Genomic DNA, 27,901 nt, shown 5'->3' with positions numbered 1-27,901 from the left:
TATTTTTGTCCTCACCCTCAGGGTAAAAAAAAAAAATCTTAACTCGCCAGTAGTACCACCCTTCACTGCCCTTGATGTATCTTCAATACAACTTGTTACCGTTTTTTTCACAGTCTCATCATTTCAGAACTGAATCATTTAATATATTTTATACAGAGATGTCATTGTTGTTGCTTATTTATTTATCTCATGCAAGTAATAACCATTGACAAAACCAAACGTCTTGGCTTGCTGTAGGTGTAAAGTTACTTGTTGTAGTGTATTTCTGGATGCAACCACAGAAAGAAGCAGCACAATACCAGTCGGGCAGCACACTATGCTAAGCAGAGATTTGTAACATACCTGTTTTAAGCCACGCCCTAATTACATCGGCCACGTTCCTTTGATAGACTCCCACACCACCCCCGAGTTTTTTCAACCTACTGAAAATCCTGGGCACAATCGTAACTGTCGCTCACACGCATCTCGTGTTTAGGAATTTTCCATAGTCGATATTTTTTATACCTTTGCATGTTTTGTCATCATTAGTTGACACCGAATATTGTTTACATAATCTTCAGAACTATGTTAGTATTCGATAGAAATCCCCCAATACAGTGGTGCACTTGCCCTGTTGCCTCTGATTTGCTGCAGTACCATATCTTACAGAGCCGGAGAGAGAGGCGCACACGTTTTACCTTTGTGTTCGAGACAGGAAGAGTTAAGTAAGCAGAAAGTTGAGCTCCCACTGTGACTCACATGAAAGGCTTGGCTCAGGTTTTTTTTTTCTGTGAACTTCATGTTGCGGAGTCCTCCCCTCTGCTCTTGTGGTTTTCAGTAGGGTCAATCCGCACTGCACTCATGTTGCAAAATCAGGTGTGAGCCTCTGGGAGTATGGAGAAAAGAGTGTGTGTGATCCAGACTGACTTCCACCAGTGTCTCCCAGCCACCAGTGTCCTCGTCAAGCCTCTTGCCCATGTAAGAAATCACTTTGCTTGTGTTGCTGTTGCATTGGTGTTTGCTGTCGTTAAAATATTGTGTCGGCCTTCTGCGTTTAAACTCATACATCAAAAATAAATTTTACATCCGGGGTTAATTTAAGGAGTGAACGTGGTGCTAATTATTTCTTCGAGTGGATTTTCAGTTATTCATTATTTGTATGTATGACATTAGATTTAGGAATGTTTTCCATTTAGCAAGGCATCTACAAATTGTAAAATTAATAAGTCAGCATACAATGGCATACTTTTTTTAATATATTCGTGCTGTTCCTTCATTGTTTCCTTTTGAAGGTTTCATGTTGACTCTGTCTTTAGAATTTCACTTACGGTTGTATGATTGCATGTTTCTATAGAACTATGAACGAGTGAATTGCATGGTAGGTCATAACATTGTTCAGCAGTACTTAAGTGATTCCTGGAGTTGTCAAGGTAATATTTAAACGGTACAATATACCACTGTAAGGTGGAGTGTCCACAAGTGAACCTTCGGCAGACTCGGTAAACGCACTTTATTATACATAATAGGGATCCTGGCTCAATCACCAATGACCATGTTCAAAACCCTGCGATGTGTACATGATACGTTGATAGGTGGGCACAGGGTTAATGCGCTGATACATTGCCTTAGGCCCAGCCCATCTGTTACATTGGTGTTTTATGATGTTGTGCAGTAGTGTACATATAGAAATTTCGATAAATAAATCTACATAGTGTGTATACTGTAATATGGACTGGAATTACAGATGTCTATATAACATTTGTTGCTAACGTTGCAGTTTCTCAGCACTGTATTATATACATTGTTACTATTCTTCAACTTCACGGCATTGTATTATAGAAAGAGGGGAGCTGAGGTTACCCCACCGAAATTCAAACATATAGCTTGTAATGTCTTGCGTGGTAAAGAAATGCGTGGTAATGCTGTAGTCGAGGTAATGACTGTGTGGTAAAGGCAGGTTGTGGTTCTGCCTGCTGGGTAAAGGAGTTTCCCAAATGAAAACCTCATGATGAGCGAGGGACACACATTGAGAGAATGATGAACGAGCCTCATGCTTTTCAATAGTTTGCCATGGGCTACATTTAGATATTCTGCGACTGTGCACCTCACAGTATAATGCACAAAATGGCACACTCCACAAACAGGTGTAAATTGTGGAATATTGCCAGGGCCTCTAGTTACAATTGTCTAATGCCAATATATTGCAAATACAGAAGTCTGAATCCTAATTATAAGAGAAACGGCAGAGTTGGAAATCTTGAGAAGACCTTTCTGGGTCAAGCTTAACATATCACGTTATACCAATAGCAAAATAGGCTCAATGAAGATACCACAAAGTGATATAGAGTAGAACATGTCCCACATCTTGTTCTTTAGAATCTATCCAGAGTAAAAGATAACTAGGCAGCCAGCTAGTTTAAGGGGGTGTCCAGCAACTGAAAATAAGTCACTTTGAAGAATGGTGAGGCAAGATTTCTCTTTATGAAGGTCACATATTCACAAGACATATCTCTGAGAGCATTACTTGATATGCACATTTTTGTTATTTTATCCAAATTATTGCACATATTGGTAGTACTTACTTAATAACACCCATTTTAACACGCAATCAGTGAAATAATAGAGATGAAGTGTTTTGATTTTGATCCAAATAAGCAAAGGACCAAAACGTTGACAATATTGAGTGGACAAATGTATGCGATTTCCTGGAAGTATTTAATGTAATTGTGATTTAGTATGTGTTAGGTGGTATTCTGTTCTCATTGACGTAATCTACATTATGCTTAAATTGTAAACCAATGTAATATCCCAATATCCAAACATACCGCTTCCATAAGCCTAGGTACTACCTCATGTGCTCCTTCTGTCTCCATCCTCTGTATATATTGAGGATTAAAGGAGAGCCCCATGGTATTGCACATTAGGAAGGGCTTTTGCTCCCCACAATGACAGACTGGAGGCTACCTTGTCTAGATCGTGGCTGCTAAACTGCTACCATGAAGCCTTCCAGGAAGCCTATTGCTACAATCCATCAGTATCCTAGCTCACTAACCACTCAGCACCCGGGTATTAGTGAAGAACCTGCTGATGTCAACCTCAGCCCATCTGTGATTCTTTTATATATCGCTATTTGCCTCTTTTATATAGTTGAGGAGCTTGTGCCCCACTAATGGAGTCTGCAGCAGGGAATGCTATTATCTTTCTATGTCAATGATTGTGATCATGCCAGCAGGGTAACAGGCCAAAATGTGAGAGCAACAAAAATCCTATAGCAAGTTTTGACTATAGATCTGTGGTACCACTTTATCATAATACATAAACTATAGGGGTACTGGAAATGGTATTATTCACCATTTGATTCAGTAACATTACAGGAAGTAACCCAATTGGATCACAATGGGCAACATTAGTATGTGGATAATACTACCTCACAAAATATCGCTGAAATGGATATAAGAACAGGTGAAAGCTAGTTTAACATCTTATCTGATATACACATTCTATTCCAAAGGATGTGTAAAAGTGCAAAGGTATTTCACTTTGAACCTCAAGGTACCTTCATACACAAGAATATTTTCCCGGAAATCACAAAGTTTTAAAAGTATTTAAAAACTGTTGAATTAATACATATGTAAAAGGAGACATGTGTGCAAAACTTAAAAAACACTTCTGAGGAATAATTACCATATAAAAATGTTTTTGCAATAACATTCTCGTCCAAAAGCACAAAATATATCCTGACTCTTTTTTGTCCTCCAATCTTAGGAGCTTCTTACCCTTCTTTCGGAAATCTACCCCCCTTATCTTGATCTTCAGAAAAAATTGAACACCCATCTATTGAATTACTATCTGCCAATGCTTCTGATGTTGTTTCATGTATCCCTTTTAGTGCACTCTTCAAAATATATGAGGTAACATAAAATAAGCAAAGTTATGAGATCATAAACTCTTCAACTGTTTTAAGTTTTGAAAAGTGTGGAAAAACTGCTCCCTACTTCAATGGTGACGTTTTAAACAGTACATATGTGAGGTAAGGTATGGTGCCTGAATATCAACTCCAAATCATGATTTGACAAATATTGTTGTCCAAATATGTTGATTGTAAAGTTATGGAGGGACATAAATCAACTGTAAGTATAGTTTTTTGGTTGACAGAGAGGAGTTTTTTGGTCGACGGAGAGCGTGCTGACGAGATGTGCTGATGCGTACTGTGAGCGTGAGCGCTGTGAGTGCAGCCAGGGATGCGGTGTGCAGAGCTGCGGTCGGGCCCGCGGGTCGGGGCAAGGTGAGTGTGGCCAGTGAACGGCTGCTAGATGGACGTGGAGAGCAGTTGTAATGGGAACAGGAGTGGGAACGGCGCCCAAATCTCCATTCGAGCCCTTTGAGCTGCAGAAGCTGCCAAATCCTGCCAAACCTGGCCCTTAAACAATCCGTGAGCCCAGGAGAGGCCCAGAGCAGCCGGGAGAGATCTTGGGTCCACGGCTTCCACAGGATTGCAGCATTCCCCCCTCCACTGATGGCTACCAGGGTGGAAAGAAGGTCAGGAGAAGGAGGGGAGGAGGGGGAGGAAAACGGTCCCCATTCTTGTGGGCTGTTGTTGCTTGAAATATCCGAACCTGCCTGTACCTGCACAGTATTAACTCTGGCTACAGTTCTTAGTCTCCCCCCTGCACTCCATCTGCCTGCGCTCCCCCTGCACTCTTGCACTTTAAATAAAGAAGTAAATAAAGATAGAAGAAAAAGAACATAAGGATAAAAGCGGCTGTTAAAGGGATGCTGAATCCCTGCACGACAACTCTGTCATCAGGCCTGTCACCAGCGAGGGGTTGATTTGCAGATTGGACGGCCTAACGCCGATTGTCCTATGAGGATTTTGCATTGAGGATGTAAAGAGACCCTGTGATATTGTGACGTTGAGACTTTGAGATAGAAGACGGCCAGCGCAGCAGGTCAGGGCTGGTGCAGTGTGGTGTGCATGGCTGAGGCATTAGAGCCAGGGCCCTAGGGTTGAGCCAGAGAGGTGTGAAAGTGGCCAGACTAGGTTGTGGTGTGGCTTGCCCCACTCCGTGTGCTCCTTCGCCACCTCAGGGGGTATTTCAATATGGGTGTCATGCAGGTTAAATTACAATGTAGAGCAAGTAGATGTGCTGTTCCTGACGGCTTCCACCAACATTTAGCATGTGAGACTTAGGTCAGGAAAAGATAAAGGGGTGGTGACTGATATCTTCATTGTATAATTTCCACCAGGGTGGCAACCGGGGGTCCAGGCACTCTGGAAAGAGTGCTCTGTATACATTGGAAAAGTCAAAAGAGGCATGGTAGTTGGTAAAACAACACAGGGTTATGAAGGAGGTAGGAGTGTGATGCTGATGTGTGGTGACTTCAACACATCAGTCTGTGATACCATCAACAGCAACAAAATCTTGTTGGAAGATCTGAGACAGCTATGAGTTGTTTTAAGTTTACAAAAAAAGGTGAGGCCTTTACTGATCTTTCACTGAATAATGGTCTGTGCTTCCTTAATGGGCGATCTAAGTCGGATGGTGCTGCTAAGGCAACTTTCAATAATGGTAGATCCTCCTCGGTCATTGATTATGTGATTGTCAATGTGGAAGCATGGATGTTAGAAATGGGTTTTTGGTTGCCAGTCAGGTTACCCTCTGTCCAAGCAAGAACCCTCACTCTAGTCAGGGTAATTCACACACAATCCAAAATTAGCCTGTGCCCACCCTCTGGTAGCTTGGCACGAGCAGTCAGGCTTAACTTAGAAGGCAATGTGTAAAGTATTTCTGCAATAAATCATACAACACCACAATATAGCACCACAAAGATACACCACACAGGGTTTAGAAAAATATATAATATTTAGCAGGATAATTGCAGGTCAAAACGAATAAGGATGCAATGTGAAATTGTAGATATCTCACTGGAAAGTGATATAAAGCGTCTTAAGTCTTTAAAAAGCAAACAAAGTCTCTTTCAAGCACAAAGTACCTGGTTTGGAGTGGAAAATCTCCGCAAAGGGCCGCAGAAGAAGAGATACGTGGGAAAATGGTGTACGCGTCGATTTCTCCCCAGCACACACGGACTTGCGTCGTTATTTTTCACGCGGGGAAGTCATGCGTCATTTTCCGGCGCGCAGACAGTCTCTTTCTGTGGGTCGCGGGGATTACCAGATGTCCCGGGTCTGTGCGTGGATTCTCCTGCTTGTTTTCTGGCTGCGCGTCGTTTCGCAGGGCTGTGCGTCGAAGTTTTGCTCTCACGGCAGGCGTCGATTTCCCCTCTGGAAGTCGGGCGGCGTTGTCCTTGCGAGGCCGTGCGTCGAAGTTCCGGTCGCCCCGAAGTCGTCGCGTCAATCAGCGTTGGTGTATGGCGTTTTTCTCGCCGTGGAACAAGCTGTGCGTCGAAATTGTCGGCGCACGAAGAGTCCAAATGAAAAAGAGAAGTCTTTTTGGTCCTGAGACTTCAGGGAACAGGAGGCAAGCTCTATCCAAGCCCTTGGAGAGCACTTTTGCAGCCAGACAAGAGTTCAGCAAGGCAATAGGCCAACAGCAAGACAGCAGTCCTTTGTAGAAAGCAGTCAGGTGAGTCCTTTGAGCAGCCAGGCAGTTCTTCTTGGCAGGATGCAGGTTCTGGTTCAGGTTTCTTCTCCAGCAAGTGTCTGATGAGGTAGGGCAGAGGCCCTGTTTTATACCCAAATGTGCCTTTGAAGTGGGGGAGACTTCAAAGAGTGGCTAAGAAGTGTACCAGGTCCCCTTTCAGTTCAATCCTGTCTCCCAGGATGGGGGTGTGGAAGTCCTTTGTGTGAGAGCAGGCCCTCCACCCTCCCAGCCCAGGAAGACCCATTCAAAATGCAGATGTATGCAAGTGAGGCGGAGTACCCTGTGTTTGGGGTGTGTCTGAGGAATGCACAAGGAGCTGTCAACCAAGCCAGACGTGGATTGTAAGGTACAGAAAGATTGAAGTGCAAATAAATGCTCACTTTCTAAAAGTGGCATTTCTAGAATAGTAATATCAAATCCAACTTCACCAGTCAGCCGGGTTTGGTATTACCATTCTGGCCATACTAAATATGTCCTTCCTACTCCTTTCAGATCAGCAGCTACCACTTCAATACTGTGTGAGGGCAGCCCCAATGTTAGCCTATGAAGGGAGCAGGACTCACTGTAGTGCAAAAACGAATTTAGGAGTTTTACACTACCAGGGCATGTAAACTACACAGGTACATGCCCTGCCTTTAACCCACACAGCACCCTGCTCTAGGGGTTACCTAGGGTGCACATTAGAGGTGACTTACATGTGGAGAAAGGGGAGGTTTAGGCTTGGCAAGTACTTTTAAATGCCAATTCGGGGTGACAGTGAAACTGCACACACAGGCCTTGCAATGGCAGGCCTGGGACAAGGTAAAAGGGGCTACTTAAGTGGGTGGCACAACCAGTGCTGCAGGCCCACTAGTAACATTTAATCTACAGGCCCTGGGCACATATAGTGCACATTACTAGGGACTTATAAGTAAATTAAATAGTCCAATTAGGTAAGATCCCAGGTTACCATGTTTTATAAAGGGAGAGAGCATATGCACTTTAGCAATGGTTAGCAGTGGTAAAGTGCGCAGAGTCTAAAAGCCAGCAAAACAGGGTCCAAAAAGTGGAGGGAGGCAGGCAAAAAGTTAGGGGTGACCACCCTAAGGCATGTCAGGTCTAACATGTGTCCCACCCCCAGCTGAAAGTGGGGAGAGCTACCCGATCTCCTGGGAGCTCTCATCGCTAAGGCGGAAGTATCTGGAGAGACCATCAGCATTGGCGTGGTCAACCCCTGGGCGATGCTCCACCTTAAAGTCCATCCCCTGTAGGGAAATGGACCATCTCAAGAGTTTTGGATTCTCACCCCTCATCTGCATGAGCCATCTGAGGGGCCTGTGGTCTGTCTGAACCTGGAAGTGAGTCCCAAACAGGTAGGGTCTTAGCTTCTTCAGTGCCCAGACCACAGCAAATGCTTCTCTCTCAATAGCACTCCACCTTTGTTCCTGTGGTAATAGCCTTCTGCTAATAAAGACTACTGGTTGGTCTGAGCCCTCCTCATTCAGGTGTGCTAGAACAGCCCCTTTGCCATGCTCTTAAGCATCTGTCTGCACAATAAATTCCTAGGAGTAGTCAGGGGCCTTGAGCACGGGGGCCGTGCACATGGCTTCCTTCAGAGAATCAAAGGCTTTCTGACAGGCCTGTGTCCAATTCACCAACCTGGGTTGTTTCTTGGAAGTGAGTTCTGTCAAGGCTGACACAATGGTACCATAGCCCTTGACAAACCTGCGGTAGTATCCAGTGAGGCCCAAAAAGGCTCTCACCTCAGTCTGTGTTCTAGGTGATTGCCAGGCCTTGACAGTTTCAATCTTGGCCTGGAGTGGCTGCACCTTGCCACCACCTACTAGGTGTCCCAAGTACACCACGGAACCCTGCCCAATCTGGCACTTACTAGCCTTGATAGTCAGGCCTGCCTGTTGCAGAGCCTGAAGCACCTCCTTGAGGTGGAGCAGGTGTTCCTCCCAGCTGGAACTGTAGACAGCTATGTCGTCCAGGTAAGCTGCACAGAAGGCATCTTTACCAGCTAGGACCCCATTAACCAACCGTTGTAAGGTAGCGGGGGCATTTTTCAGCCCAAATGGCATCACCCGGAATTGGTAATGGCCATCAGGGGTGGAAAAAGCGGATCTTTCTTTAGCCCCCTCAGTCAGGCCAATCTGCCAGTACCCGGAAGGAAGGTGGAACGTACTCAGGAACTTGGCAGCACCTAGCCTGTCAACGAGCTCATCAGCTCGGGGGATGGGGTGAGCATCAGTCCGGGTGACTGAATTGAGACCCCAGTAGTCCACACAGAACCGGAGTTCTGGCTTCGCACCTGGGGGAGTAGCCTTAGGAACCAATACCACAGGGCTGGCCCAGGGACTACTGGATTTCTCAATAACCCCCAAAGTCAACATCTTGGAGACCTCCTCCTTGATGCTGGCCTTCACCTTATCCGACAAACTGTATATTTTGTTCTTTAAAGGGGGACTGTCACCTGTGTCAATGTCATGCACACAGAGGTGGGTTAGTCCAGGAGTAAGGGAGAACAGGGGGGAGAACTGCTCTAACAGCTCATAGCAGTCCGCTCTCTGGGTTAGAGTCAGGGAGTCAGAGAGAATGACACCCCCCACTGACCCATCCCCTTCTTTGACAGCGAGGAGGTCGGGGAGAGGTTCACTCTCCTCTTCCATGCCCTCATCTGTGACCAGGAGCATACTGACCTCAGACCTCTCAAAGTGAGGTTTGAGCCGGTTGTGATGGAGGAACCTTAGGGGGTGTCTAGGCGTCTTGAGGTCCACTAGGTAAGTGGCCTCCCCTTTACGCTCCTTGATCTCAAAGGGGCCAGTCCAGCGGTCCTGGAGAGCCCTGGGCTCTACTGGCTCCATCACCCAAACTTTGTCTCCAGGTGAGAACTCAACTAGAGTGGCCTTCTGGTCATACCACTCCTTCATCACCTCTTGACTGGCCTCGAGGTTACTCTGGGCCTGCTTCCAGAAGCGTTGGGTTTGTTTGCGGAAGGCAAGCATGTAGCTGACCACATCCTGGGGAGGTGCCTGGGGAGCTTTCTCCCAGCCCTCCTCAACAATGCTTAGGGGTCTCCTGACAGGGTGACCTTAGAGAAGCTCAAAGGGGCTGAACCCCACCCCTTTCTGGGGCACTTCTCTATAAGCAAACAACAGGCAGGGTAAGAGGACGTCCCACTTACGCCTCATGGCCTTATTCAGGCCACCAATCATGCCTTTCAGGCTCTAGTTGAATCTCTCAACAAGCCCATTGGATTGAGGATGATAAGGGGTGGTAAACCGGTAGGTCACCCCACACTCATCCCACATGGTCTTCATGTAAGCAGACATGAAGTTTGTGCCCCTGTCAGACACAACCTCCTTAGGGAATCCCACAAGGGTAACTATTCCCAACAGGGCTCTGGTCACCACTGGTGCAGTCACTGTTCTCAGAGGGATTGCCTCTGGATAGCGGGTGGCATGGTCCACTAAAACCAGGATAAACCTGTTGCCCAAGGTAGTTTTGGGGTCCAAGGGACCAACAATGTCGATGCCCACCCTTTCAAAGGGGGAGCCAACGACTGGGAGTGGGAGCAGGGGAGCTTTAAGCCGTTTCCCTGTCTTCCCACTAGCCTGGCAGGTGGGGCAAGCTCTGCAGAAGTTATCTGAGGCTTTCCTCATTCTGGGCCAGTGAAAGTGGGTGTCAAGCCTGTCAAAGGTCTTGTCTTGGCCCAGGTGTCCTGCCAGGGGAATGTCGTGAGCCAGGCCTAGTAGAAATTTCCGGTAACACTGGGGGACCACAGCACACGGGGTGCCCCAGGACCTGGAATCCTACGCTCACTGTAAAGGAGATAATTCTCCCAGTAAATATGGTGAGCGCCAGAGGCGTCACCTGCTGCGTGGGCTGTGGTCTGCTTCCTCAGACCCTCAAGAGTGGGGCATTCTTTCTGTGCCTTGCAGAATGCTTCCCTGGTTGGCCCCCCTCTACTTGCCAGCCAGCAAGTTCAGGTAGGTTACCCAGGTCAGCTATGTCCTCCCCAGTTGGCTCAGGGGCCTCCTCCTCCTCAGGGGCCTCGTCTACCACTGTGGGAACATTGGAGGCGGGTTTCCCGCGCCCCTGGCCCTCCCTTTTGGCAGCTGTCTGGGCCACCTTTCTTGGCTCCAGACGCCCTTGACTCCCTTCCCGGGTAGCCATGGACCGTGTGGTCATGCAGACCCACTCAGGTAACCCTAACATCTCCAGGTGAGATCTGAGCTCTACTTCTTTCCAAGCAGTATGCTCAAGATCATTGCCTAACAGACAATCTACAGGCATGGCAGGACTCACAGCTACTTTCAGCGTACCAGAGACCCCCCCACTCAAAGGGAACCAGAGCCACTGGTAGGTGACTCTCACGATTGTCAGCGACTATGACCTGGTGGAATGTATTAGGGACTATCTGCTGTGTTGACACCAGCTGACTCTGGATAGTAGTCATACTGGCTCCTGTGTCACGCAGAGCCTCCACCTTCTGCCCATCAATGGTGACCCACTGCCTGTACTTGGAAGTATTTAGGGGCATATGGGCTTTGGGCACCATTTCTCTTTCTCCCAGGGACACTAGGGAAATCTCTACCTGCTCCCCAAAGCTATCTGGGTCCATCTCCCCCCCAAGCGCTACACTAGTCAACCCGGGTGTCTGTCCGGTAGTGGACGGTGCCCTCTTGGAGCACTGGGGGTAGCCTTTATAGTGACCATACTGGTAACACTCCATACATTTGGAGTTGGATTTCCCTGACCTATCATATGTCCCTGGCTTTTTCCCAAATCTGTAAGAGGAATAGTTGCCACCTCCTCCCTGGGAATTCCTTAGGGGGCCTTTTGAGAGTTCCTTATCTGTAAGTTTATCTCCCCCCTCTTTCTTCTGTTGGGAACCCTGACCACCATTGTGGGTGTCCCCCCCAGATACCTTTTTGGACACTCTGGTGCTAACCCAGAGGTCCGCCTCCTCAGCAAGCTTCCTGGGATCAGTCAGATTACTATCTACCAAGTGCTGGAGCAACTCTGTATATGTAACATTGAGTAAATGCTCTCTCAGAATCAAGTCATATAACCCCTTATAATTATCTACTTTGTTGCCCCGCACCCATCCATTCAGTGCCTTACTGGAAAAGTCAAATAAATCTACCCATGTTTGTGTGGTTTGTTTGGTACTGTCCCTGAACCTCTGACGGTATCCCCCAGGGGTCAGCCCAAACTTGGCAAGTAAAGTGGCTTTCTGAAGTGGGTATGTGTTTTGATCTGGTTGATCCAATGTGAGAAGTGTTTCCCTCCCTATGGCGGCACATAACCCTACATAGCTACCCCCCATTGCCCTTCAGGAACCTCATGAGCCCTTAGTGCAACTTCATAAGCAGCTAACCATTTATCTATGTCATCTCCCACCACAAAACTGGGCACCACATTTTTGGGTATACGAACCTTCTTTTCTCCAGTAGGTCCTGTCTGTATGCTGCCACCATTATTGCTGGATTCAGACTGTCTCGCCTTGATCTCCAGCTCCTTGAGAATCAGGGCCAGGTGTATGAATCTGGCCCATTGCGATTCGGTAATTGCGATTTTTAAGAAATCGCAATTACCGACTCGCAAAGGGCCATGTGTCACATTTGCGATTCGGTAATTGCGATTTCTTAAAAATCGCAAATGCAATTACCGAATCGCAAATTGCGATACTGGCCCCATTCGCAGCTATGGGCCTGTTGGCCCATAGCTGCGAATTTTTTGCATTTCCTAAATTGCGATTTCTGAAACAGAAATCGCAATTTGGTAAATGCAAAAGGCCAGGGTGCTGGGGGCCTAAGGCCCCCTCTCCTGCACCCCAATTATTATTTTTTTCCATGTAAAGTACACACATGCCAAAAGGGCATGTGTGCTTTACATATAAAATTTTAAAATGCAGTTTTACTGCATTTTTAAATTTTGCACCAGGTTACCACCTGGTTGCAGACAATGGTATTTTGCATGTGCAAAATACCATTCTGCGAATAATCGCAATTTGCAATTTTTTGCAGAATTGCCTTGCGACCTGGATTTTGCGAATCGCAAATTGCGATTCGCAAAATCCAGTTCACAACGCAGAAAATCGCAATTTTTGCAATTTTCATTTTGTCGTCAGCGAATGCCTTTGATGCATTGCAGACCACGATTTTGCACTCGCAAACGGCCGATTTCGCAGTTTGCGAGTGCAAAATCATTTGATACATCTGGCCCTCAGTTCATGAGCCAACAATAGTTTCTTTTCAACCAAAGCTCTTTCAGCTTCCACCTGTTTGGCTGCTCTTTCAGCTTCAGCTTGTTTGGCTTCTCTCTCAGCCTCAGCTTGTTTGGCTTCTCTCTCTGCCCTTCTTTCCTCCTGTTGAGCCTCAATTTTCAGTTTTGGCATTTGCAATTGGAACTCCCTTTCCTCTCTTCTTTCCTCTGTGGTCAGGCTTTGCACAGAGACACTGCTCCCTGGTCTGGAAGGGGGCACAATTGCAGTGGTAACATCTTCCACTGATAGCAACAAATCCTCTGAGGGGCCATTTTCTGGCTCCTCTTCCTCATCACCCTCCTCTAAATGGCCTTCTGCCCAGGCCCTCAGCGCCACTTGAAAGTCCTCCTTTTTGGAGGCCCCTTGGGTGGGTACCCTCATTGCCCTGCTGAACCCTCTTAGCTGTTTGACCGTATATGTATCCAACAGGACTAGGTCAAAGTCTCCTATTTGGGACACAGTCAGAGACATGTTGAGTGAGGATTTAGTTTTTGAAAATTGTCAGGAAAAACGAATTTGCAAAAAAGAGATAAAAATCAAGTTGACTTTCAACTGTGGGTAGGTAGTGAAATACTTAGCTACTGTATGTCACTGCACAAATACAAGTCCTATCCTCACCGCTGATCACCAATGTTAGAAATGGGGTTTTTGGTTGGCAGTCAGGTTACCCTCTGTCCAAGCAAGAACCCTCACTCTAGTCAGGGTAAGTCACACACAATCCAAAATGAGCCTGTGCCACCCTCTGGTAGCTTGGCACGAGCAGTCAGGCTTAACTTAGAAGGCAATGTGTAAAGTATTTGTGCAATAAATCATACAATACCACAATATAGCACCACAAAAATACACCACACAGGGTTTAGAAAAATATATAATATTTATCAGGATAATTGCAGGTCAAAACGAAGAAGGATGCAATGTGAAATTGTAAATATATCACTGGAAAGTGATATAAAGTGTCTTAAGTCTTTAAAAAGCAAACAAAGTCTCTTTCAAACACAAAGTACCTGGTTTGGAGTGGAAAATCTCCGCAAAGGGCCGCAGAAGAAGAGATACGTGGAAAAATGGTGTGTGCGTCGATTTCTCCCCAGGACACACGGACTTGCGTCGTTATTTTTCATGTGGGGAAGTCGTGCGTCATTTTCCGGCGCGCGGACAGTCTCTTTCTGTGGGTCATGGGGATTACCAGATGTCCTGGGTCTGTGTGTGGTTTCTCCTGCTTGTTTTCCAGCTGCGCGTCGTTCCGCGGGGATGTGCATCTAAGTTTCGCTCTCACGGCAGGCGTCGCGTCGATTTCCCCTCTGGAAGTCGGGCGGCGTTGTCCTTGCGAGGCCATGCGTCGAAGTTCCGGTCGCCCCGAAGGCGTCATGTCGATCAGCGTCGGTGTGCGGCGTTTTTCTCGCCGCGGAACAAGCTCTGCGTCGAAATTTTTGGCGCACGAAGAGTCCAAATGAAAAAGAGAAGTCTTTTTGGTCCTGAGACTTCAGGGAACAGGAGGCAAGCTCTATCCAAGACCTTGGAGAGCACTTTTGCAGCCAGACAAGAGTTCAGAAAGGCAGCAGGCCAACAGCAAGGCAGCAGTCCTTTGTAGAAAGCAGTCAGGTGAGTCCTTTGAGCAGCCATGCAGATCTTCTTGGCAGGATGCAGGTTCTGGTTCAGGTTTCTTCTCCAGCAAGTTTCTGATGAGGTAGGGCAGAGGCCCTGTTTTATACCCAAATGTGTCTTTGAAGTGGGGGAGACTTCAAAGAGTGGCTAAGAAGTGCACCAGGTCCCCTTTCAGTTCAATCCTGTCTGCCAGGGTCCCAGTAGGGGGTGTGGCAGTCCTTTGTGTGAGAGCAGGCCCTCCACCCTCCCAGCCCAGGAAGACCCATTCAAAATGCAGATGTATGCAAGTGAGGCTGAGTACCCTGTGTTTGGGGTGTGTCTGAGTGAATGCACAAGGAGCTGTCAACCAAGCCCTGCCAGACGTGGATTGTATGGTACAGAAAGATTTAAGTGCAAATAAATGCTCACTTTCTAAAAGTGGCATTTCTAGAATAGTAATATCAAATCCAACTTCACCAGTCAGCCGGGTTTGGTATTACCATTCTGGCCATACTAAATATGACCTTCCTTCTCCTTTCAGATCAGCAGCTACCACTTCAATACTGTATGAGGGCAGCCCCAATGTTAGCCTATGAAGGGAGCAGGCCTCACAGTAGTGCAAAAACAAATTTAGGAGTTTTACACTACCAGGGCATGTAAACTACACAGGTACATGCCCTGCCTTTCACCCACACAGCACCCTGCTCTAGGGGTTACCTAGGGCACACATTAGGGGTGACTTACATGTGGAGAAAGGGGAGGTTTAGGCTTGGCAAGTACTTTTAAATGCCAATTCGGGGTGACAGTGAAACTGCACACACAGGCCTTGCAATGGCAGGCCTGGGACAAGGTAAAAGGGGCTACTTAAGTGGGTGGCACAACCAGTGCTGCAGGCCCACTAGTAGCATTTAATCTACAGGCCCTGGGCACATATAGTGCACATTACTAGGGACTTATAAGTAAATTAAATAGTCCAATTAGGTAGGATCCAAGGTTACCATTTACCATTGTTTAAAAAGGGAGAGAGCATATGCACTTTAGCACTGGTTAGCAGTGGTAAAGTGTGCAGAGTCTAAAAGCCAGCTAAACAGGGTCCAAAAAGTGGAGGGAGGCAGGCAAAAAGTTAGGGGTGACCACCCTAAGGCATGTCAGGTCTAACAATGGACATCTATCCTAGATATGGCCGTGGTTAGCAGAGTGGAAAGTGATTATAACCCACTTGTCCTCACTATGAGGACGGACGATCTGAGGCTAGAAAACACATCAGGGTGGGTTGTGGGGTTATATGAGAGGGAGATTGTCCCGTCCAACTGTAGAAGAAGAATACGGTGGGATTGGGAGAAGTATCGTCAGGGACTCCCGCATTTTGAATCTATAATAGCTAACAATGGACAACATATCATTGACGCTTTGGCCAATGACAACCCTTTGATACTAGCTGCTTATGATGTGAGGATAGCAGAGTTGAGGGCCCTGTGGTCTAAACCAGCATCACCTAAACTAGATGGTACCACCAGAAAAGGGCAGTCAGGATGTGAAGGGTGGTTTGACATGGAGTGTCCAAAGGCAAAAAGAGATGTTTCACCTGCCCGAACATGGTGCCATGATAGCTTTGCTAGTGAAAAGAAATGTATAGAATATAGAATAGATTATAAGTGCCTACTGGCAACCAAGAAACAACTGTATCAAAATGCACTGTGGGTTGAACTCAGAGCAACCATAACTGACCATAACACCAAAAAAAATCCTGGAACTGGTAGCTAGAGTCGGGAGGGGCAGCAAATGTTGTAGCAACCTACATAGCCCCAAATGCCTGGGTTCATCATTTTAGTACCTTGTACAGTACTGTTGCGGCTGATCCCTTGGTTCCTAGGAAGAGGCGAGATGCCCTTTTTACCAACATTAGTGAAATGGGAATTCTAATCCCAGAAATACTTAGAGCGCTGGGAGCAATGAATAGGAATAAGGCCCCGGGACATGATCGCATGAGGCAGTCCCGCTAACTACTGGCCAATCTCCTTACTAGATGGAGCCTGGAAGGTTTTAGGGAAAATCCTACTTAACTGCCTTGGGGTGGGCTGATGCCCAGGGTGTGATAACTGAAGCACAAGCTGGCCTTCGTCCTTGGGTGGGAACTATTGACCAGGTCACCCGCCTCTACTTGATTTCACATAAATTCACAGTAGTCAGGAGGTCTTCATCGTATTTGGTCTTCATAGATTTGAAAGCTGCCTTCGATTCAGTGGACAGGGGCACATTATGGAGGTCACTGATGGACCTAGGGGTCGATGCCTTCCTACTGAAATCCTTAGAGGCACTGGACACGGACAATACAGCCAGAGTGAGATATGGGATGGGTGGGCAGTGCACAGACCCTTTTCAGATACAAAAGGGTGTTTGGCAAGGCTGCGTCCTGGCCCCCGAACTCTTCAGCCTTTTCTGAATGATGTAGTTGACTGTCTTATAGTGGATCAGCTATATGTCCCTGTTGTTGCTGGTAGGAGGGTCCCAATATTACTCTTTGCAGATGACGCAGTGTTGTGTAGCCTTTTTATTTATAGCTCCATGCACGTTATTTTAGCACACTATGCCTGCCGCTGTGCACTTTCACCTAGATATATTTTATTCAGCTTTTTTATTATTTTAACAATAGCCACATTTGCGGTCCTGTTTTATTTCTCTCTATCTAGCTGTTCTTTGCCTAGGCCAGCACTGTGTTCTTAAACAAGGCATTTCCTTCACTCTGTGCTTCTCTCAAGGCTACAGAAAGATAGGTTGCCAGTAAACGTGGTAAACCTTTTGTCTCTGGTATTCATAGAAACATACACATCCTTATGTAGGACATTTTCTCAGAACATCAATTGTTTTATTATAAAAACACTTCCCTGTCCCATACGTGTTAGAGGGAGATTCCACCCAGATGATCACAACTGTATGCTGATTGCTGAACGCTTTGCTACAGCTGCCTATGCAGACTTCAGGCCTTTGCTCAGGTATGGGGGATGATGTCTTCCCAGGGGAACGTGAAGGGCAGAACTAGAGCTTAACACAGCACCTAGGTAGGAATTAGTCTATTGACTCTAGTGACAATATGGTAGCGTTATTTCTATGCTTTACTCTCCTTGTCACAATTTTAATCCTGTCATTTTTTATCATCCTGGTTATTGCAATACATACTTTATTATCTAAGATGCAGGTGCTTTAGCAAAGCCTTATTGAAACATAGACTGCCTCTGTTTGTCATTGTACAAGTGAGACTAATCTAACTGAGAGAAACGGATGAGATCTGAGTGACCACGATTTCCCTGAGGAGTCAATTGTGTCATGTGCTTGGCTGCCCAATCAACCCTGCTCTTGGGTAGCAATGAGGCACTGCTAGTTAGCCAGAGCAAAACCCAGATTAGGACGACAGGTGTCACCTGTAGTGGGTTAAGACTCAGTCTCCCACACCGCAGGCGATTCTGCCGCTCAAATCCAGTAGTCTCATTAGAATAATGAGAGCCTACGTGACAGCAGTACTTATGGCACACACTGAGAATGCGATCCATAGGCTACTCACCTGCTTTGTTAAATACTGTGAGGAAAAATCATTAACTATCAGTTGTATAAAGACCATGGGGCTGACCCTGCGGCTCTTCCCCTTCAGAGGAAACTAGCCATTAACCACATAACAATTGAGGTTATTAAGCACTTTGATTACTTAGGTGTGGGGTTTTTAGAGAATTTAAGCTGGGACTGCCAGGTTCGGAAGGCAGCCATAGTCCTTAAGCAAGTGATGGGGGCAATATTGAAGATTAAGTATAAGGCTGGAGCAAGGAATATTAGTATCATTCTGGAACTACATGCCCGGAAAGCAGTGGCTGCAGCGCTCTACACAGCAGAGCTCTGGGATATTCTAATACTAGTGTGCTGCAGATAGCTTAAAACAACTTTTTGAGAACTCTACTGGGGCTCGGGCCGGGTACTCTCCTGAAGACCTTCTTTGTAGAGCTAAAGGCCTCATTACGACTTTGGTGGTCCTTTTCTAGGACTGCTGAAGCCGCTGCAGGCAAAAGACTGCCAGTCCTGAAGATCTGAGTGACCACGATTTCCCTGAGGAGTCAATTGTGTCATGTGCTTGGCTGCCCAATCAACCCTGCTCTTGGGTAGCGATGAGGCACTGCTAGTTAGCCAGAGCAAAACCCAGATTAGGACGACAGGTGTCACCTGTAGTGGGTTAAGACTCAGTCTCCCACACCGCAGGCGATTCTGCCGCTCAAATCCAGTAGTCTCATTAGAATAAGGAGAGCCTACGTGACAGCAGTACTTATGGCACACACTGAGAACGCGGTCCATAGGCTACTCACCTGCTTTGTTAAATACTGTGAGGAAAAATCATTAACTATCAGTTGTATGAAGACCATGGGGCTGACCCTGCGGCCCTTCCCCTTCAGCGGAAACTAGCCATTAACCACATAACAATTGAGGTTATTAAGCACTTTGATTACTTAGGTGTGTTTTTTTTAGAGAATTTAAGCTGGGACTGCCAGGTTCGGAAGGCAGCCATAGTCCTTAAGCAAGTGGTGGGAGCAATATTGAAGATTAAGTATAAGGCTGGAGCAAGGAATATTAGTATCATTCTGGAACTACATGCCTGGAAAACAGTGGCTGCAGCGCTCTACACAGCAGAGCTCTGGGATATTCTAATACTAGTGCGCTGCAGATAGCTTAAAACAACTTTTTGAGATCTCTACTGGGGCTTGGGCTGGGTACTCTCCTGAAGACCTTCTTTGCAGAGCTAAAGGCCTCATTGCGACTTTGGCGGTCCTTTTCTAGGACTGCTGAAGCCGCTGCAGGCAAAAGACTGCCAGTCCTGGAGGTCTTTTGCCTGCCATATTAGGAGTATTCCGCTGGGCCAGCAGGCGAAAACAGATTTTTTTCCTGCTGGCCGAGCGGAACACTTACCACAACTTTGGCGCTGGCTCATAAGTGAGACGGCAGCAATGTTGTGGTGCCTTGGGTACCACAGCACCCATCGCACATTTCACTGCCCATAATTCGGGCAGTGAAATGCACGATGGGCTGTGCATGGGGGCCCTTGCACTGCCCATGCCAAGTGCATGGGCAATGCAGGGGCCCCCAGAGGCCCCCCAATACCCACATACCGCCACCCTTTCCCAACTGAAATGTGGGGAACAATTTACTTGATGTGGTCAGGGTAGAGGTTCTCTGATCCAAGGAGGATCATGTACATGTGCCTTAGGTATACATAACTTGTAAAAAAAAGCATGAATAGCAAATTTTAAAACATTTTCCTAGATCTGCAGATCCATCCGTGGGGCTCATCGCAGTCATCTGTGTGTGTGTAGGTGTCCCTACCCAGGCACCTTTTGTTTTTTTAATTCTTTTTTTCCGGGACTTGGCTGAAGCTGATACCCAAGATGACTGACAACTACTTAATGTATTTACACCAAAAAAGGGCTCTTTCTGGACCAAGAACTATCTTTCTGCCAAATGTGGTGTAATTCCATCCAGTAGTTTGGGTGCTATTGTTGCTCAAAATCGCTATGTAAAAATGAAGGGGGAAAACGTGTTTTGGGACCCACCTTTTCCTCGTCCCCTGCTGAACGGATCACCCCAAAACTTTCTAAGCTGCAGCTGAAGTGATCATCATATTGTCTTGGGAATTTTTGTGAAGATTCATCAAATGGTGGCAAAGTTATTAGCAAAACAAAAAACACTTTATCTATAGAAACTAGTTTCTAACTATAACTACCTACTATGTTTAACAAAGGAAATGCCACTTCGGAGCAGTATTTCAAGTTATTTATTCCTTCTCACACAGTGGTTGTTATTTTGTGTGATAAGGAATAAATACATTGAAATACTGCTCCTGAGTGCCACTCATTCCTTTGTTAAACAGATTTGGTGGTCTGACCTTGAGTAAGCACCGGCATTGTGTGTTTTTATTTAAAAAAAAAAAAAAATGGTAAGGAGTCCAGCTGGATTTGAACCTCCAAAGCTCAGTGTGAAGATCTGCGACCTCAACACTGAGCTACGGGTGTTTTGTTTCTTAAAAACATTTTCTTTAGCCCTTTATGGGCTTTCAGGGACCTCGAAGAAGCCCTCATGGGCTACCCTGTGTTCCCTACATATTTGTTTATGAGGTGCCATTGCTTCAGCAAGCATGGAGCTACTTTGACAGCAGTTCCGTGCTTGCTGAAGCATTTCATCTCAATCTCATCTCTATCAGCTGCACGGGTGAAGGGGACAGAGATTAAAGCTCTGCTGTTTGACAGCGGGACCTGCTTTAAAGCTTGCGCAGTCCAACAGTAGTGTGTTTGCTGTTGCTTGGCTTCAGCTGCAGTGCTGCAGCCAAGCCACAGCAAACAGCTATGTTCCGGGGTGGACACCCCGGGACATAGCAGGAGCCGGCCCTGGGGGGTGGCGGTCCCCAGGGCCATCTCTGGCTTCAAGAGGGGGGCTGCGCAGCCCATCACCAACGATGGCATATCCCCGGGGGATGGTGGTCCCCTTCTTTTTTTGAAGACTTGCATGTGGCCCTCCCAAATATAAATTGCTTTTTTCCCCAGGGCGGGTGGTACCTGAGGTGCGGGGGGCACATGCCCACCATTCCAAAACAAGTGTTGCCTGGGGGAGGTTTCTAGGGGGGGGGAGCCACAGGACCCCATAATACTAAGTTGATTGCCTCGATGAGGTGGTGGTCCCCGGAGCTGTGAGGAAGTCCATTGGGCCTCCCCCCTTACTAAAAAACATTTTTGCGCCAGCTCTCATTTGGACATTCGCCAAGAGAAGGTGGCAGTCTTCCAGGCTTCTTACAGCCTAAGGAAGGGGGCTTTGTGCCCCCCTCCTCTATAATGACCTGCTTGGGACAATTTAAAAAAAGCTCAGGAGACAGAGTTTTTTCCACTGATTTCTCTGAGATTTTAAAAAACAAAAATGCTTTTTAGGCCTTTCGGAGTCCTTCAAGGACCCCAGCACCAGGGGTAAGGGGTCAGGGAGGCTCTACCCTGGCCCCTCTTCTTTCTTTTGCCTTTTCTTCTGGGACTCAGCTGAAACCGAGTCCCAAGATGGCTGCCAACACTTCCCTGGTAAAGTATTGGCAGCTAATCAGATGTCAACACGGGGACTGCGGAGGATCTGCATCTCTATACATCTATATTATTTGCCCTAAAATTTCCGAAACCACTGAACAGATTTGCACCAAATCACAAAAAGTGTGATCTGCATAACAGAATCTAGCTTTGTGCCAAATTTGGTGTAATGCCGTTCAGTGGTTTGGGGCTGTAGGCGTGTCTAAAGGTCACTCCAAAACTCTCAAGACAGAAGCTGAACTTAGCAAAGTATATATTTTGAAAATGTTGTGAAGATTTTTCAAGCGGCGTCAAAGTTAGTGGCAAAATAAAACATGCTCTTTCTAAAGATACTAGGTCCTAACTATAACTACCTGTATATACCTATATATAATTGTGTGTTGTTGTTTACGCTCACACTGTTTTAGGTTTCCATTGTTTTAATTTTTGTTCTATATTTTTTTGGGGGGGTAATTGTAATAATTTTTTGTTTAACTTAAATATGTGTATTAAATGTTTTAGTTATTTTAATTATTTTTTTTCTGCTAAAAGTGTTTTTCAATATTTACTACTGACTATCTAATTATTTTGGAGATATTATTTTTGGCAATATTTCTGTTCTCAATTTTGTGGTTTTACTAGTTAAATATAGAAAGCTGATATTTGGGTGGTCGATATTTAATTTCCGATATTGTTCTGTTTTGATAATGTATGGATCAATATTATGTCAATGATCCGTGTTTTCTTTGATTGTTTTTCATGCTGTTTAGATCTACCAAAGCTGCCCTCCTCACTGTACTGCCATGAAATATTCTAACTACAATTACATTTACTTTTGGGAAAAGTGCATGCATTTTGAGGGTGGTCTGACATACTGTTTAATAGCTAATCTAACAGATTTTGGAAAAAAGTACATACATTTTGGGGTTAGGAAGAAATTTACAATTCTTAAACCAATTCCACAATCATTTGGGAAAGCACATATATTTGATTCAAATGATACTTATTCTATAAACTCCAGTTCCTGTAACACTGGATACAAATTAATAGATGGGGGACAGATTTACAATTTCAACTCCAATTCCACAGGCATATGGGTACCTGTATATATTGGCATTGCAGCTGTACTACGCTCACTGCAATTGTAATTGGGAAAGTGCTTTTATTTGGGTGCAGATTTACTATTCTGATTCTAATTCCACAAACATGAGCAAATGTATATATTAGGGTGAAAACATTTACATTTCTTAAACTGTGATTCAACACTTATATTAAAATATATATTTTAATTGCACTTTAACATTAATCTCTAATATTACTATTAGAAGACATGTTAATTAATACCAAATGTCAGTGTTATTTTATTTTACTTTCATTGACATTCTTATATCCTTACAAATAAAATTGGAACCAACAGAGTGTAAACATATATAAGAAACAAAACTTATAAAGGTCCATATATTTTATCAGTGCTTGAATAGTGTTCAAAATAATACCTCAGAAACATATTAATAAGAATTAAATCCCTTAAATTATTGCTGCTTATAAATTATCATTAACCTCTCAATCTGCATTGTACATTTACAGCTAAAACAAAAAAGGCATTGCAATATCAATACAACTAAATTAAATAGGACAATATTTTAGTATACTATGTTTTAAAATAATTATTATTACCAACAAGAAAAAATGTATACATACAGTTTTTTAATAGATTTAATTGTTTCAGCTACAAGCCTTACAATATATAAAAAGCAATGCATGCAGCAGTAAAACTTAGTTACATAAAATCATTAGTCATGTCTTAAAAACATAAAAACAAAGATCAGCTTCGTCAGACATGCCTGTTACTCATAAATGAACCACATATACATATACAGTTAGATAATTTATAGGTACAGCCCCCCTTATATTTCTGGGAAAAGGAGCATTTCCCCTCGCTACCAAACTATGCAAAGGGGCCTCAGGAAAAAAGTGCAAGTGCTCATAGTGGTTAGTGTTAGCAGCAGTGATTTTGTTGCCTTATGGTAATAAAAGAGGTGATGAATGAACCTCGTTCAAGCAGGGGAGGGCCGTGAATCTCACAGACAGCAACTAAAGTCTTGTCATTCTTATGGATTGGTCAGCCCTAGTTTAGGTGGTATCTCCTTCAGCTGGGGACAAGCGGCCCATATATATGAGGATACCAAGTTGTGTTCACTAATATTACCTAGCCGTGTACAAAGTGCAGTGCTGTTTTAGTGCAATTTACTCCATTATACTTAAAAAGAGGGTGGGGCCACCTGTGCCTTGCCACATCACTTTTCTTACAAAACAGGGTGAAGTGGACCACATTGGCTACCTCCCACAAGTGCAGTCACAGTACTCAAGTCCTGCCGCAAACCTACGCGTGCCGTCCAAGTAACCTCTTAGGGGCAGCACACCCAACCTATATTTAATGTATAGAGACTGCTTCAATTCTGGATACAGCAGATCCAGGTAATCTGGAGAGGCTGACTCCTAGACATTAGTAAAGTAATAGCTTGTAATCGAATCAGGCCTAAATTCCTGGTACATCCTATCTTGTTAAATTCTCAATATTGTTATCTTATCTGGCCCACAGTGTCCTGATTAAGTCTGCCCGGATCCACCCAAAGAGCCTCTAACTGGAGGTTAGCTAGGGTGTCTTTGCCATGAGTTCCCCAGGAGCCCCTCCCCCGGTCTACCACTCGGAGTGACCTCTTCAAGGGTTTCTAAATACACTACCACCCTGGGATTGCGAACTAACCTCACCCAATATAAAATTGGCCTTAAAGCTGCTAGCTCTGATATTTGATGCCAGAATTAGGCCCTCATTAGGAGTGTGATGGTTTCAAGACTACCACACTCACGATGGCGGTCGGACCTCCGCAGGCAGGGTTGTTCGACTGCCCCATTATGATCGTTGCAGAGCCGCCACAGTCAAACCACCGACACTGCCAGGCTGCAGCCAGCCGACAGCCTGGCGGTCCCAGCGTTTGAAATTCACCAGTGCAGTGCTGCAAGCAGAGCTGCCCTTGGGATTACATGTCCTCATTCGCCAGCCTTTCCATGGCGGTAAACACCAGGGGGTTCATAGAAGAGTGGTGAAATGTGGTGAAATTATAGAAAATTCAGTGAAAATGCATAAAAAGTATTTGTTGAAGGTTTCCGAGATCAGTGGATTAATTAATCCACAGGGCTCTGCATGGACTCCAGTGTAAATCAGCGGGTGGATCTGCAGATCTTAGAAACCATAAAAAAATATATAAATATTAGCGCACACTCAGGCATCCATAGACACACTTTCACACTCAGTCACAGACACTGTCACACCCCGTGTCACAGCCAGACATATAATCTCACATCTGGACTCACACCCAGAGACACACTTTCGCACCCACACTGAGACACTCTCACAGCCACTCTCACACCCAGACAGATACTTTCCCACCCACTCTCACACTGGGATAGACACTCTCACACTCACTTTCCCACCCACTCCCACATCCAGACAGACACTGTTACACCCAGACTATGATCCATACAGACACTTACACCCATTCTCATACCCAGACAGACACTCTCACACCCTCTTTCACACTCAGATAGACCCTCTCACACCCACTCTCAGACCCAAACATTCTCACACCCACTATTACACTGAGAAAGACACTATCAAACCCACTATCACAATCAAGACAGATACTTTCACACAGTCTCATATCCAGAGAAACACTCTCACACCCACTCTTACACCCAGACAGGCACTCTTACACCCAAACTGCGATCCATACAGACAGTCTCACATACAGTGTCACAGCCAGACAGACACTCTCACAACCACTCTCACACCCAGGCATATACTCTTAAAGCCAGGCCGACATTGTCACACTGAGCTAGATACTCTCACCCCCACTCTCACATGTAAAGAGATATTCTCACACCCATTCTTACACCCAGAGAGACACTCTCACCTCAACTCTCACACCCAGACAGACATTCTCACACCAAGTCAGATGCTCTTACACCCACTCTCATATCAATACAGACACTCTCAAACCCAGAAAAACACTCTCATATCCACTCACACATCCAGACACATACTCTTACAGTCACTCTCATATTCAGTCATACAGTCATGCACCCTCTCACACTGACAGAGATACTCATACAGAGTAATGCGTCTGTGACCTGAGATGGAGCATTGTGGGTGGCATTTTGTTGTAACAGGAAAGGGTCCTGGGTCAAATATGTGGGCAGAAATACATATAAAGGGGTCAGAGTAGTACTTCTCTGACCAGTGTGGTTGAGATAAATGTTGCATGTTAGAAATAAAGGGAAGAGAATGCCAAAAATTGCTTTTTTGTTTTTTTGTTTTTGAGAACCACGGATGGATCCATGGATCCGGATGAGTTTTAAAAAATAATGAAATATTTAAACATAAATTAATATGTCTAGGGTAAAAGAATTGGCTCTGAAAAGAGCCTTTGTGTTCATGATGTGTATGAGATCAATACACGTGAAACAGGGTACAGTCTCTCAAGTTCTGCAGGAATACCCTGTTGCCTCTGTCTGTTAGGTGAACTCCATCATTTCTGTATATACCATCCATATCAAACCATACATTGTTGTAATATGTAGAGTCCAAGTTATGGTCTCTGGGGAATGCAGAGACAGTGTTATTGACATGTTTCTTGGATTTGTCTATTTGTGGGCAGAATTCTCCTGACCACTTCCACTTCTGCCTTTGGCAAATGTTAGAAAAAACCCAAGGCAGTGTGTGAGAAAAGTGAAATTCATTTTCCAAAGGTATCCTTCATTAGGATTCCCAATCCTACCTCAACTGTGCACAGGTCATTGCCACCACAGTGCACAGTTATAAGGTCTGGGTGTTGGCAATCCTTAATAGTTTCAACCAAAGGCAGCAATTGATACCACTTTAACCCTCCCTGGTGAATCCAAGTAATATCCACATAAGATAAACACATGTCCTTGTCAGTATCACTCTCTCTGGCCCAAAACACAAAACTGTATCCCATAATCACCAGTCTGAGCATTCTGGAAGGATGCTGAAGTACCACTCAGGACAAGGCTGCAGCTGAGTGAGGCAGTGTTGAAATGAAATGCAGAAATGTAGTTGAAAATGGAGGGTACTAGTTAAAATTTGAAACAACAGTTAGTTGTTCAAAATGTGTTGGTGCATAAAGGTAGGTAGTGATATTGTGAGAAAAGAAAACAGATGCTGGGGTGGCTTTTGAGAAAGCTGAAAAAAGTGTTGTTGTATGTGATATGTATATTATTAGAAAAAGTCAACCACACCTGCTATCTTTCATTTAAAGTAAACATGGTGTTTGCAGAAACTGTTATGAACTTGTGACCTACTGCTGCGAGAGAATGTTACAAACTACATTATCATGGTAGCACAGATAGAGGAGCAATGGGAGAAGGCTATAAGAAAGACTAGACTGTGACTTTGAAGTTACAGTTGCACTGGAAAAAAGCATTTTAAGTATGTTTGGGTGACAATACATTTTTTACTCAAAGAGGAATATATATAGCATTTTTACTAAAAATACTATTTTGTCCCTTCTCATGGTTCCAGGGATCCAACTGCAGCATTAAACGGTGACAGCAGGTACGGAACTGGACTATCTTTTGAGATGTGTTAGAAAGGGTTAACTATGTGAACCAGTCAGAAGATGTATAGCATAACTTAAATATTAAAGAGAGATTCTGATTGGCTTTGCGATTGAAAGCAAAGTTGAAAAGGTTGCCCTTAATGGTTTCTCTGCTTGAGAGTGGTGTACCATTCCTCTGCTTGGTTTTTGTGCATTTTAAGTGACGAGAAATTCAAACTAATACTCAGAGACAAATATACAGAGCAACAAACATACTTAACAGGTATGTGGAGTATGATGTATTTTCATTTAAAATGTGTTACTACAGAGATAATTGTATACACAATGAATGAGAGTGAGTAGCATGTTCATAACCACTAAAAAGGAATATAAATAATACCTATATGACAACAATGAAGAAAGTATAATAATCCAGAAAGAAAGAATACAGTTCCCCTTTACCACACAAGAGCCAATCCTTAGGTATGCTATAGGTAAGTCATAGAGCAGGGTAGTTTGTTATTAAGAGATGAAATATGTTGTTCTACGTTTAACGGAGTTACCTGTGGCTTTCCAGAGCCCTTTGCTCACATATGTATAAACTCTGACATAGATACGACAACTCATATTCCTATTAACAGAGGGATAAAGCCACTGACATAACACTTATATACATAGAGGGCTGCTTATACATGCATGCAGTGCATACTGCCAGACAGTAGTTATATTTTCAGCAGTATTGGAGCCAGTTGCACACATAGTTACATACCCCTGTGCTCACCATATTTAATTAAA

At 44.9% G+C, this 27,901-nt stretch overlaps 1 protein-coding gene across 3 annotated transcripts in view; it reads left to right on the top strand.

Moving 5' to 3' along the window:
- The first annotated feature begins 803 nt into the window (after positions 1-803).
- Positions 804-27,901, top strand: part of LOC138246140 (myosin-16-like) — an 838,653-nt gene continuing 811,555 nt past the window's right edge. The window contains exon 1 of one of the 3 annotated variants that reach the window (XM_069200412.1): positions 804-957. In XM_069200412.1, coding sequence (XP_069056513.1) covers positions 874-957 — 84 coding nt within the window. In that variant the 5' untranslated portion in view covers positions 804-873. The remainder of the gene's footprint in view (positions 958-27,901) is intronic. The other 2 variants (XM_069200413.1, XM_069200414.1) reach the window with 2 other exon arrangements.

This window comes from Pleurodeles waltl, chromosome 7, assembly GCF_031143425.1.
Source record: "Pleurodeles waltl isolate 20211129_DDA chromosome 7, aPleWal1.hap1.20221129, whole genome shotgun sequence".
Classification (NCBI taxonomy): Eukaryota; Metazoa; Chordata; class Amphibia; order Caudata; family Salamandridae; genus Pleurodeles; species Pleurodeles waltl.
The sequence above is the reverse complement of the archived record's forward strand: the minus strand, read 5'-3'. Positions and strand labels throughout refer to the sequence as shown.